This window comes from Humulus lupulus, chromosome 8, assembly GCF_963169125.1.
Source record: "Humulus lupulus chromosome 8, drHumLupu1.1, whole genome shotgun sequence".
Classification (NCBI taxonomy): domain Eukaryota; kingdom Viridiplantae; phylum Streptophyta; class Magnoliopsida; order Rosales; family Cannabaceae; genus Humulus; species Humulus lupulus.
The window spans coordinates 78040037-78054145 of NC_084800.1; the positions used below are offsets into that span (position 1 = coordinate 78040037).

At 34.7% G+C, this 14109-nt stretch overlaps 1 protein-coding gene across 1 annotated transcript; it reads left to right on the forward strand.

Moving 5' to 3' along the window:
* Positions 1–11734: 11734 nt before the first annotated feature.
* On the forward strand, positions 11735–13266 carry LOC133795674 (uncharacterized). The gene is made up of 2 exons (XM_062233131.1): positions 11735–12432; positions 12534–13266. Exons 1-2 carry the CDS (start codon positions 11735–11737, stop codon positions 13264–13266), a joined length of 1431 nt encoding a protein of 476 aa, XP_062089115.1.
* Positions 13267–14109: the final 843 nt, after the last annotated feature.

The following is a 14109-nucleotide window of genomic DNA, read 5'->3' on the forward strand; positions in this document are numbered from 1 at the left end:
TATTTGACATGCATGGTTATTATTGCGACATGTTGAGTTTTTAAATGTGGACATGGATTGCATATCAAATGCTTAGTAAATCTTGCTTACTTGTGAATGGCACCGAATTACTAGTCAGAATCGATAATGGTGTCAGAACTAGCTGTGAAGTTGTGACTTACTAGTCAAGTTCGACAGTAGTTTTGGGCACTGGTCGTATGTTACTGACCTAAGAGTCAGGAGCGGCATAAGCGTCATGAACGCAAAGCCGATGAAAGATTAGATCTAATCAACATCTGCATTGAATGACTCATCATGAGCATTAATACCGGACTGACCCCAAGTTCGATGAAAAACTATAAGCGCTTGTCTAGTCTATGACTAGTTACTCAGAGCCAGGGCCAGAAGGCCCATGTGACCGTATCGTCACATGGCTAAGGGTAGGGAACCCACACTAGTGACTTGCTCATCAATCACTCATCTCAGGGTGCAGATCCCATGTTAGTGACTTGTTTATTAGTCGTGACTTGTTTATTAGTCACTCATCTAAGGGTGCAGATCCCATGTTAGTGACTTGCTTATCAGTCACTCATCTAAGGGTGCAGATCCCATGTTAGTGACCTTGATTAGGGCTATAAGCCCAACATGGTTATCGGAACCACCAGTGTTCAATCACTCATCTGATTAGGATTGACTTGATAGTCATCCACTCAGGAGGGCAGGATTCCTTATCCTAGATACCCCATCATTATTTGAACTTATTTGCATGCGTGATTAAGGCTATAATTGCTAGACACACACTTTATGATTTGTTGACATGTTATTACTATTCATGAGCATATTGAGTTTTCTTGCTGGGCTTCGGCTCACAGGTTCTATGTGGTGCAGGTAAAGGCAAAAGAAAGCTGGACCATCCATGAGTTGGAGAGCTTAGGTGACGATGTGTACATATGCGGCTGCTCGACCGCCATGACCAAGGGTTGAAAGAGGAACTAGGGTTAAACCCTGTTTTGCCAGTTAGATCGGCTGGTTGTAAATATTTTCTTGTAATGAACATTTAAATTATATTTTTGGGATCCCAATGTATATGGTAAAAATTTTAGTGAAACGTTATATCTTAACCAAAAAATTTAACCATAAACTGCTAATCATACTTAGTTACACGATTATGGCCAAATGACTCGATTAGCGAGTTTAGCACTATTTAAAATCCACACCATAACGGTCCCTAGAGTTTAGGGCGTTACACCCGTGCTTGGACCAAAGGTAAGAAAACTGCACCCAATATGTGATGCATGTGATGTATAAGAAACATGTGATTAGGGCATGGCATGAATGTTGAATATGATACTGATCAGAGCTTGAGTCTTTGTAAATGTGCATGATCATACTTATGCTAGCGAATGTTGAGTAAGTATGTTGAATGCCTTATATTTGGATATTTGACAAATGATATATGCCTGGGTGCATTGCTTACTTGTGAGTAGTACTGACTCATTAGTCAGAAACAACACTGGTCGTATGGAATTAACCTATGAGTCAAGAGCGGAGCATATTGAACGCAGAGCCGAAATGATTAGATCTAATCAACATGAGCATTAAATGCTTGACCGACCCCAAGGTTGAAGAAAACTAAAAGCGTTGTTCTAGTCTAAAGGCTAGTTACTTAAAAGGCTCAGATGACTGTAATGTCACGTGGCTTAGGGTGTGGAGCCCAAGTGCGTGTCTCATTAGTCACTTATGTGATTAGGGTGCGGAGGCCAAGTGCGTGACTCATTAGTCACTTATCCGATTAGGGTGCAGAGCCCAAGTGTGTGACTCATTAATCACCTATAAAGTGTGTGACTCATTAGTCGCCTATTCAAAGATGGAATCAATAGTCATCTATACAGGGCGTGAAGCTCCGAAATCATTTATTTGGACTTGCTTGCATGCATGAATATGAATATTATTGCTAAGTATGCCTATTATGATTCAGTGACATGTTATTACCTGTTCATGAGCATATTGAGTTTTCTTGCTGAGACTCGGCTCACGGGTGCTATGTGGTGCAGATAAAGGCAAAAGAAAGCTTGTAACGACCCAAAATTACTAATAAGGCTTAAGGGCCTTGATTAGGGTGCTAGGAGGGCATAATTGTTTTATGTGTGATTTAAATGGTTAAATGCATGATTATGTGTATTAGTATGCATGTAAGGCCTGATTAGATTAAAAGAGCATATTCATAATTTTGGCCCGTTGATGGCATAAATGTAATATTTGTGGTAAATTGTTGAGACCACATTATTATGTGGATATATTTGCAGCTTGTGACTCGAGGCGATCCTAGTGAGCGATTTAGCGAAAAAGTCACGGTGGAGATTTATACCTGGCTCGGGGGAGCCTGGGAGTATTTATCTGAATTTGGGAAATATATTGGAGGCTACTTGATATTGAGAAAAATAATTGGTGATTAGTTAGGTGTCGCGAAGTAAGCGGTAATTATTAGGGACACTCGAGGAATTAGCGGGAATTGGAAACAAATGACAAAAATACCCTTAGAATGTTTAAAGGCTTAGGTTTTAATGGGAGGGCAAAATGGTCATTTGATTTAAAAGGGATAAGTGATATTCCACCTTTATAGACTTAGTGGAATGTTTAGAAAGTAATAGAAGCTGAAAGGAAAAAAAAAAAAAAAGGAAAGAAGAGCAAAAAAAGAATATTGAGCTTACCCTTTCTCTCCCATTCGGTTTCCCCATTCTTCATCATCTCTTGAGAATTTTTGAAGCTTTAACTCAAGGAAAGCTTAGGCTGAAGCTTGGGGCTAGGATCCTTGGTGAAGCTCAAGGATTTAGCAGGAGTTAATTACTCAATTGAGGTAGGATTTAAATGATTCTATTGAGTTTTCTTAACTGTGTTAGAATCTAATTCTGAACTTGAGTTTTGGATGGAAGTTAAGGGAATTAAGCCTAAAGAATTAAGGAGCTTAAGGCTGGAAGGATACTAAAGGCAATTCTGAGCTTGATCATCTAAGTTGTTGGGTTAGTTCTGGTTTCTGTTGATGAGTTCTTGAGTTTTGAGTTCAAATCTTGTTTTCTTTGCTTGATGGTGCATGTGGCTAAGTTTTATGTTGTTGGGCTAAGTGGGATGAGATGTAGGGGATGGTAGGCTCAATTTGGTGTGTGGTTGAGGTTTGGAGGGGTTTTAGGGAGTTTTGGCTCAAGGAAAATCGAAGGAGAAATCAGAGGGTGTTCTGGTGCTGTAAGTAGCGCTGTAGGCCAAGGTTGTCTGGGGGCTTTTGGCTCTGCTTGTAGCATTGTAGCACCCGCTCAGTGGCGCTGTAGCGCTACCCAGCTTTCAGAAGTGGATTTTTAGGTAATTTCTTAGGTTTTTTTGCCCAGGGGGCTCGGGGTTCGATTCCACCACCCCGTTTGGTGGAATTAGGGCTTCCTGAGAGCTCGGGGTTGGTCCCGAGGTTAGGTTACAGAATTGAAGTTTAGCGATGGTTCTAATTTATGGCTGTGACTTGGTGTACGCTAGGGATCAAACGGGATCATGCTTGAAGGTCGATTTCACTAATCAAAGCTATCAGAATCAAAGGTAAGAAACTACACCCGGTTATGTGGTTATGTTGGGACTAAGAGTTCCCTTTACTTGTATATGATGTCATAGATTGTATTATGCCATGGGGACATATGATAAACGGCCTAAGAGTGCCGGAATCAATATTTGCGCACAGGATGAGGCTCGGTCACTGGTAGCTGAGGTTAATTAAATAATCACTAGGCTTAGCCTAAGCGAGCCAGGGTCAGTGGGTTGAACACTGGGCTCGGCCTAAGTGAGCCGAAGACAATGACTTATATAGAGGGTGCGACCTTAGGGCGTCGACCCTAGATATTGTGTGAAATTTTTATTGATGTTAAACTGATTGTTGGCTTGTAAATTTATATCACTGTTTACATGAGCAATATGATCTGTTTGTATCTGATTGACGATTTCTGAAATATTTGACTGTTTTTTATCGTTTATACTTTGTATTATAAGTATTCTTGCTGGGCCTTGGCTCATGGGTGCTACGTGGTGCAGGTACAGGCAATGGCAAGGTGGACCAGTCCTGAGTTGGAGAGCTTTGAGGCTGAATGTACATAGTCAGCTGATTGGCCGCCACGCCGAGGAGTGGTACAGGACGGAAGAAGCCTAAATGTCTGTTTTGCCCTTAGAGTGGCCAGTAGCTGTACATATGTCTTGGAATTTTGTAAACTGTCTTTTAAACTCTATTTCTTTTGGGATCCCATCTATAAAATGTTTATTTAAGTGAAATGCATCTTATATGACCAAAATCTTTTAACCCTAGTTAAATTATAGTTTCAGTAACACATTTCTAATTAAATGACTTAATTAGCAAGTCTTGCACCTTTAAAAACACACAGTGTAACGGTCTTGGCTACCCAGGGCATTACAAAGCTGGACCATCCTTGAGTTGAAGAGCTTAGGTAACGATGTGTACATATGCGGCTGCTCGACTACCACGGCCGATGGTTTAAAGAGGAACTAGGGTTAAACCCTATTTTGCCGCTTAGGTCGGCTAGTTGTAAATCTTTCATCGTAATTAACCTTTAAAATATGTTTTTGGGATCCCAATGTATACAGTAAACGTTTTAGTGAAACGTTGTATCTTAAACAAAAAAATTTAACCCTAAACCGTTAATCACATTTAGTTACACGATTACGGCCAAATCACTCGGTTAGCGAGTTTAGCACTGTTTAAAATGCACAACGTAACGGTCCCTGGGTAGTAGGGCGTTACATCTACAATTTTATCTAAAGGAGGGAACCTACAAAGTAGTTGGTGATTTTGGGATGTCGTTCACGAGACTTATTGGCAACCTTATTGGTCACCATGTCTCGTTATATTATGACTTGTGGCAGAGTGTTCCGGATGAGCACAAGATTGGATTGATGCCAAAGCTTGAGGTAAATTTATCTACTTATTCACATGTAATGTGTATTTTTTTGTATAATTTAAAAAATCTCACCATTTTTTTGAAGGAATTTTTCATTCTTCCCCGAGCTCTCCTTGAGTGGCGACTGAAAGAGACTGGGATTGAGCGAGAGTTTCAGGATCGCTACAAGGATAGAAATTGTCGCAAGAAAAGACACTTCGATGAACATGGATGGTATGATGATATCGAGACAGCCAGAAAGAATCCACCGGAGGACATTGACAACGAGAGTTGGCAGAAGTTGGTTGACTTTTTCACCACTCCACAGTTCATGGCACGCTCAAAGGCAAATGCTGCCAACATAGCAAAACAAAGTCTCCACGGATCGACATCTTATGCTTATGCTTGATTTAAGAAGGTAAATAAAAATATATAGATAATTTGAAATATTTTAAGTTCTCTTAATAATAATTTCAATATTTAACTGAGATTTTGTTAAAAAAAAATTTCTAAAGATGAATCTTCAGACTAAGGAACTGCCCAGTATTATCGATATGTTCCAAGACATGCACAATCATCTAACACGTGGATGGGTGAACAAGAATGCTAAGGATGCATATGTAAGTAACTTTCTAAGTTTTGTATATATATATATATTATTCAATTATATTATGTATTAATTGTCTTGTTTATAAACTGCAAGATGCCTTGCCACAAGAAGTTCAGACACAATCTCAATCTAAATCTGAAGTAGGAAGTGCCACTGTCAATGAGACCCAAGTCGTCTCAAAGGTACTTAGTCAACGTCGTGGCCACAACCGAGGTATTGGACGGAAGTTGAAGGGCACTAGTACCTTTGCCTCAAGTGTCACCGGATCCTCTTCATAATTAGAGGCATCACCGTTTCCGTCCACAACCATTGGTCATCCAACGTTACCACCTGAGATTTTCCAGTCCATGATTCAACACTTCAGTCAAGCTTTTATGATCCAGAACAACAACTTCAAGCAGATGCAATAATTTTTGTAAGCAACAAATCCAAACATCCAAGCTCCACAATTTCAGCATGTCAACTTGGACATGGATATGATATAGTTCATGATGGCAAGCTTTCAACCACAACCAGCACAACAACAACCAGCACAGCCACCACAACAGCCCAAATATAATGACTTTGGAATTGATTTTGATGACATTTAGTTTTATTATATTACTATTTTTAAATTATTAATATTTTGTGTTTTTTTTATTTTGGAGACAATACTACTTATGTTTTGTTATCTTACATTTTGGAGACTATTGATATTGTTAAATTGGTTTTATTATTTAATTAAATAAGTTAGTTTTATTTATTTCTTTAATTAATATTTAATATTTTATTAAATACATTTTAATCAATTTGATTAATTAAATATATATATATTTTAAATTATATACCTATAGCGACCACATGTCGTCCCTGTAGGGTGCACGCTGAACACGACAATATGAGTTTTCATGACACTACAGCGACGCCATATCGTCGTTGAAGGTATATAAACCGACGCACTCTTCAGCGACGACATGGCATCGTTGTAGATGGAGCAGTCGACGAACCTATAGCGACCATATGTCGTCGTTGTAGAAGTTTTTGAAATTCAAATATTCAAATTTTGTAACCATCTACAGCGACGACATGTCATTGCAATATCCCAGTCCATCCGAAAAAAAAGGATTCACTAATGCGACCAACATGTCGTCGCTGTAGTAAAACACTACTGCGATGACTGCGTTTTGTCGTCATCATAGATTGCTACACATACGGACCTACAACGACACCGTTTTGGCAATAATATGTCGTCGCTGTATCCCTTTAGCGACGATTTCTTGATCTACAACGACGGCTCATCGTTGTAAACTCTTTTTCTTGTAGTGTATCTGTATTAAATAAATACCATATTTATGTACACGGTTACCTAAACCTGTCCAGGAAATTCCATATAAATACTATGGATAATGGACATGAAAATGGACGACCTTTTTGTATTACTGAAACTCTGCAGAAATTGTGAGAGAAGAGCAATAATATTGTCTCGTGGATTAGGTGACTTTTAACCACTGAACCATGTAAAAATTGTGTGTACGAAATAGTTCTTATAAGTTCATTACAGTTTGCAAATAAGCACTAATACTCTTATTAGATTTCTAAATCTACTGTTTGCAAAAAATTGCGTCAACACAACTTAAATGCAACACGACAACAATCTCACAACAGCATAGTGCAACCCGTAGCTACCCAAAAACAAAATTGAAAAAATGAACACTGTATTTTTCAAAAAATAACTAAACATGACAATAAGCTAACATACCACAAGTTCTACCTCCTTTGTTAACAATATTAATATTAGAGACACTAAATGCATCAACCCAAAATTAACTAAAAAAAAACAACAAAAACAACCTCAAAAAACTTATCATTGCATTAAAAAATGTATCAATAATAAACTTAATATATATATATATTAATATATATATATATATCAAAACAACACAAAAACAAAATGATATTAGACAAACCTAAACCTAAACAATGCAGTATTAAAAAAGCAACTTAAAGTCAACTAGATATCAACCCCACAAAAATAGACTCAATACATTGCATCACCCAATATAAACTAAAAAACAACACCAAAACAACTAAAAAGATTACTAAAAAATATACTAAAAAAAACCCAAAATATACAAAATATAATAAACTACAAATATACCGAAAAGCAATAAAAAATGATTTGTCAAAATTATGTTGGATCCGGTGCAGGTACAATAATCACAAAAGACAATATTTTTTTTATTTAATAATTTTTCCCCCACACATTACCACAAAAATTAATATTCTTATTTATTTAATAGTTTTGCCCCTACACCACCCGTAACTATCCTACTTAATAAACACACATGTACATACACCAATTAAAATGAAATGTTATTTTAAAATAAAAAATAAAAATAAAAACTTTTTATATCTCCTCTATATAATAAATGTATAGATAACAAAAATTCTTAGTTTTAACGGTTTTTTATTTTTTTAATGTTAACTTTAATGGAATATTCTTATATTTAACAGAATATTCTTATATTTAACGGTAGTTTGTGACTTAAATAAAATAAATAATTAAAAAAAAATTAAATAGGATATTTTTTAGATACTTTACAATGATAATTAAAATATGATATTTTTGAGATATTTTACAATAATAATTATTAAAAAATAATAAATAATTAAACAAATTAAAATATGATATATTTTTAAATATTTTACAATAATAATAAATTTTAAATAATAAATAATTAAAAAATTAAAATATAATATTTTTGAGATAGTTTACAATGATAATTATTTAAAAATAATAAAATCATACGTTTTATAACTTAAATAAAATTTAATTAAACTTAAACTCACTTATTAGAATAATATCATATTAAACATATAATATAATCTACTATGAACTAGCAACAATTTTTAAAAAAAAAAAACTAACAAGGAACTTAAATTTAAAATCCACGTATAATATTTAATATTATATCAAATATATAATATATAATCTCTTATTATCACTCCCAAATTCAAAAATTAGAACAAACATAAACTTAAACAAAAATAAATAAATTATTTAATTAAAATAGGATATTTATTTCAAAATTTATAATACATTAATATAAATTTAATAAAAATAATTAATAAATTTTATAAATAAAATTAAGCAAACGTACATATGCTGCATATGCACGTTGTTTGTATCTAGTAAGATTGATATATACTAATGTAGGTGGTATAGACTTGTGTGGCTCCAAGTATTTGACAAAATACAAAAGCTTGAGCTATCTACTTATATACACATATAACACGTATATGTCGGTTTGACTTATTAGGTCAAAGTAGCTTTGGGTTTTATCTTTCATTTTTAAACACACATATATATACATATATATTATACAAATATAAATTATAGTCTATCATACCCTTCAACTACACTTTAACTACATTTTTTCATGGAAGATGGTTCATAAGCAAAGCTTACTCCAACCACTCATACCCAACATATCTACGTTAGAAACAAGAAACTGACTGCTAGATGTACCAGACTTCCACACAAACGATGGCTTTATCTGCAAAAATATCACACCCTCCTATTTTTCGCCTGTTTTCTTCATTTGCAACCTCTAAGTTTGGAGTATGAAGACCACATCTCAGAGGGATGGGGGTGAAAGGATTACTTGTGGGGGCATCGTTGTGTTGGCTCGACTCGTCATCTTCTTCCGAAAAGGCAATTGATAATGATCAGAGAACACTGTAAAAAATATAATACAAATCATATATTTGAAAAAATTACCGTGCCACCGTATAAAAGTTATAATACACCTAAAAATTGCGAACCATGTAAATTTCTCTAAAATTATTCACGAAGTACAATATTATTGAGCACTAATATTTGTTATCACAAGTAAAACTATTGATTAATTTGTATGCTACGTAATGACATGGGTGAACAAAAAAAATCGCATGATATAAACTGGTGTGGTTTCCCCAAGGACATGCGCCCTCATATGAGAAATCTATTTACTAACGTATTTAAGCTAGTTAATGTTACATCTGAAATAATTTTACAATTTACTAATATACTAAGAGCCTATATACCCTTTAAATTATAAAAAATCGTCTAATCAATGTACTTATTTCCATTGATATCTTTTTTTTTATCTGGAGTCATTACCGATTTAGTTCTAAATATTTCCATTGATATCCTTTTTTATTTTACTTTATTTCCACATATATATATATATATATCCATTTTTTGTTTTAATTGGTAAACCATCAATTTGATAATATATTTGTAATAATAATTGTGCCTTTACCCTAAAATAAATAAATAATGATTGTGCCATAATGTATGAGAAAAACCATATATGTACATTAATATATGGGGCCCTTGGCAAAATAGCCTCTTTTGATAGTGCAATTTGCACTATGGCCTAGTTTCAATAGTTTTTAGCTAAATAGCCTCTTTTATTAATGAACTTTTTATATTACCTATTTTACCCTTAAAATAAAATAATAATAAATTAAAACAAAAACCCTAATAATAACTATCATCTTCTTCCTCTCACCCATCCACTCACACTCATCCACAACCACCCATAATAATCCCCCCCCCCCCCCCCCCCCACCGCCACCACCACCACCACCGCCGCCGCCGACCACCGCCCCCTACCGCCGGCGAACACTGTTCATCACCGGCTGCCACAATTTCTCCACAAATCCAGCCACCACTCATTCAAAAGGTTGGTTTACAATGTTTTTTTTATTTTTATAAAATATGAGATTTTTTATATTGTTTTTTTAAATTTAAAATGCAAAATGATTGTTTTAGTATGTTGAAAGTATAAGTAAGGATTTAGGTTTATTTCTAGAGTTTTATGGAGGTTAAAGCTTGAAAATCTGAAAAAATTAATGGTGGTTTCGGTTATTTTCGAGATAAAAAAATCCAGAATTTTTCGACAGCTTGTCTAATTTTTCGACAAGGAGTCTAAATTTTAGACCAGTAGTCGTATTTTTTCGACCACCTGTCTAAATTTTAGACCACCTGTCTAAAATTTCGACCACCTGTCTAAAATTTTGACAGGTAGTCTAATTTTTAGACGGGTTGTCGAATTATCAGACATGTTGTCTAATTTTCAAACAGGTTGTCGAATTTCTAGATTTTTCAACTTGATTTTCATTTTTTTATATAACTTTTTAATCAAAGTAATATCAATAATTTATATTTGTTTATTGTATTATTATTTTTCAGATGTCTTTCAAAAATATTGTAATATTATGTGATGGAATGTGGAAAAAGAATGAGGACTCGTGGAAATGGATTTCAAATGGTTCACGATCAAGATCAAGTTTGGTACAAACTAACCTAACTTATGAGGAGTTAGTTGAACATATTTATGAAGTTACAGAAATCGATCGCAACCTCTTCGATATAGAATTAACTTACAAGATAACGACAATGGTGGAGATTGAACCAATTGCAATAAAAGATAGTAGAGACATTGTTAGTTTTTTTACATGGCAAGAGCGCGATTTGGTTCCGTTATGTGTGGGTTTGATCAAGAAGATAGAAAATATGCTCATTAAGGATAAACTTGTTACTAATATTGATTCTACTACAAATATTAATTCTATTGCAAACATTTCTACTGATGATGATTTTGATGATGTTGGTTTAAACGATGATAGCAATGTTGATTTAGATGATGACGATGATGACAACGACAACGACAACGATGATGATGATGATGATGATGATGATGATGATGATGATGATGGGGAAAGAAACAATATTGATGATGGTTTTGTTGAGGTAAATTTGAATGTCCCATGTCTTGAAAATAGAACTTTTGATGACTCCTTTGACGATGCATACATATGTAATGTTCTTGATGCTAGTTCTGCACCTCACACTCTTGAAGATAACCATTTACCACTTCCTCGTGCATCCCCTAGTGATCATTGTAATGAAAGAAGTCATGTTAGTAGTACACCAAGCTCAAATGCAACAAGTATTGATGAAGATGTTTTTTGTGTTGGTCAATATTTTGTGGATAAGAAAGAGTTGAAGATGAAAGTACACATGCTTGCTATATGAGGAAACTTTGAATTCAAAGTGAAAAAATCAAATAAGAAATTAGTGGTTTTGGTTTGTGTTGACCCCAATTGTAAGTGGAGAATTCTTGCGACATAGACATGTGCAACAGGTTTGTTTGTTATTCGCAAGCATTGTAATGAACACACTTGTTCTTTAGAAATGCGACAAAATCATCATCGGCAAGCAACTTGTTCTATTATTGCAGAGCACTTGAAAGCGAGATATGAAGGTGTGAAAAAAGGTACAAATCCAACACAAATAGTTAATGAGATGAACAAGAATCTTGGTGTAAAGTGTAGTTATTGGAAGGCATGGAAGGCAAGAAAGTGCGCACATGAACTTATAAGGGATTCAGCGGCAAACAGTTATCCAAAACTCCCCTCTTACTTGTACATGGTCCAAAAGTCTAATCCTGGTACGTACACTAGATTAATTGTTGACGAAGAACAGAAATTCAAATATTTATTTTTGTCTTTGGGAGTATCCATTAGAGGTTTTCGTTACATGAGAAAAGTTATATCTATTGATGGAACTCATTTGAAAAACCAATTTGGAGGAAATTTACTCATTGCAACTGCACAAAATGGAAATTTTCAAATTTATCCTCTTGCTTTTGGTATTGTTGATTATGAGAATGATGCATCTTGGAATTGGTTTTTGACATGCTTACGAGATCAAGTGCCTGATACTACTGATTTAGTGTTTATATCTGATAGACACAAAAGCATTATAAAGGGAATTCGAAATGTATATAAAAATGCTTACCATGGAGCTTGTATGTGGCATCTTGGACAAAATATAAAGACAAAATTTAGTGGTAAAGGTTTGAAAAAGTTGTTTGAGAAGACGGCAAAAGCGTACAGAGTTTTAGAGTTCACAAAGTTATTTCTGAGATTTCTACAAAAAAACCAAGTCTGGCAACATAGCTGAAGAATGCATCTTTTGAAAGCTGGTCCAGATGTCATTTCCACGGTAATCGATACAACATCATGACCACCAACAATTCTGAGTCATTGAACCAAGTTTTTAGAGAAGCTCGAGAATGGCCCATCATTCCTTTATTGGAGGAAATTATCACTACACTCTCCAGATGGTTCTATGAGAGAAGGGCAAATGCAAATTCTTGTCCAACACCACTTACAGTTGACGTTATTGATATAATGAGACAAAGATACGAACAATCAAGGTACATGAGAGTTACACCCATTAATCTAAGTGAGTTCCATGTTAAAGGTGAGCCACTAGACGGTCTAGTTAATATTGAGGAACATTCTTGTACATGTCGAGAGTTTGACATTGATAAGATTCCATGTATTCATGGCATCGCTGCAGCAATGCATCGTGGAGTAGATGTTTATAGTCTATGCTCAAAATTCTACACGACTGAATTTTGGAGGATGGCTTATGCAGAATCTATTTACCCTTTACCACCTAAAATAGAATGGCTTCTTCCAGAAGAGGTTAAGTCTCAAGTCGTTATCAAACCAGTTAAGTTAATTCCCCCAGGGAGACCAAAGAATAAACGAATTCCTTCGAGAGGAGAGTTTCCAAAGGAGAAGAGTAATTCTGCACCTGAATCGTCATCAAAGAAAGTAAAGGGTAAGGTTTCTGATGTTGATGGGGGAAAAAAGCAACGGAAGTGTTCCAATTGTGGATGTTATGGGCACAACAAAACCACATGCAAGAAGTGATTATTTTTCAATTTATTTTGGACTTGGTTTGATGTGTTAATGTTTTGATAATATTGTGTGATTTCATATTTTGGACTTGGTTTGATATTGAGATATATGTTCTTTTATTGTGTTATTGGAGCCTTTTTAGACATTTCAAACAGGCAGTCGAAATTTTAGACAAGTTGTCGAAACTTTAGACAGGCAGTCGAAATTTTAGACAAGCTGTCGAAAGTTTTAGATAGGCAGTCGAAATTTTAGACTAGTTGTCGAAATTTTTAGACAAGCAGTCGAAATTTTAGACTAACTGTCGAAAGTTTTAAGACAGGTAGTCGAAATTTTAGACAAGTTATCGAAATCTTTAGACAGGCAGTCAAAATTTTAGACAAGCTGTCGAAAGCTTTAGACAGGCAGTCGAAATTTTAGACTAGCTGTCGAAAGTCATGGCTAATTGTCAAAAAGGTATAATGAATTAAGATCCAATTCTACATGAGTAAGTGTTGTTCTAATACTATAAACACAATCATCATAATAGTACCTCAATAGATTATCTACCACTCAATCCTTGATCATCATAGTAGTTTGATTGAAATATGTACCACTCAATCTGTAATCATCATAATCTCATAAAGATTAAGTTTTGTTTAACTTTATAAAATGTTAGACAAGTTGTCGAAATTCATGGCTAATTGTCAAAAATATATAATGAATTAAGATCCAATTCGACATGATAAAGTGTTGCTCTAATACTATAAACACAATCATCATAATAGTACCTCAATAGATTTTCTACCACTAAATCCTTGATCATCACATTAGTTTGATTGAAATACGTACCACTCAATCTATAATCATCATAATCTC

Coding starts and splice junctions, on each gene's coding strand:
- LOC133795674 (XM_062233131.1), top strand. CDS start 11,735: ATGCGACAAAATCATCATCGGCAAGCAACTTGTTCTATTATTGCAGAG. Junction 12,433..12,533: donor TTTGAGAAGACGGCAAAAGC/GTACAGAGTTTT, acceptor AAGCTGGTCCAG/ATGTCATTTCCACGGTAATC.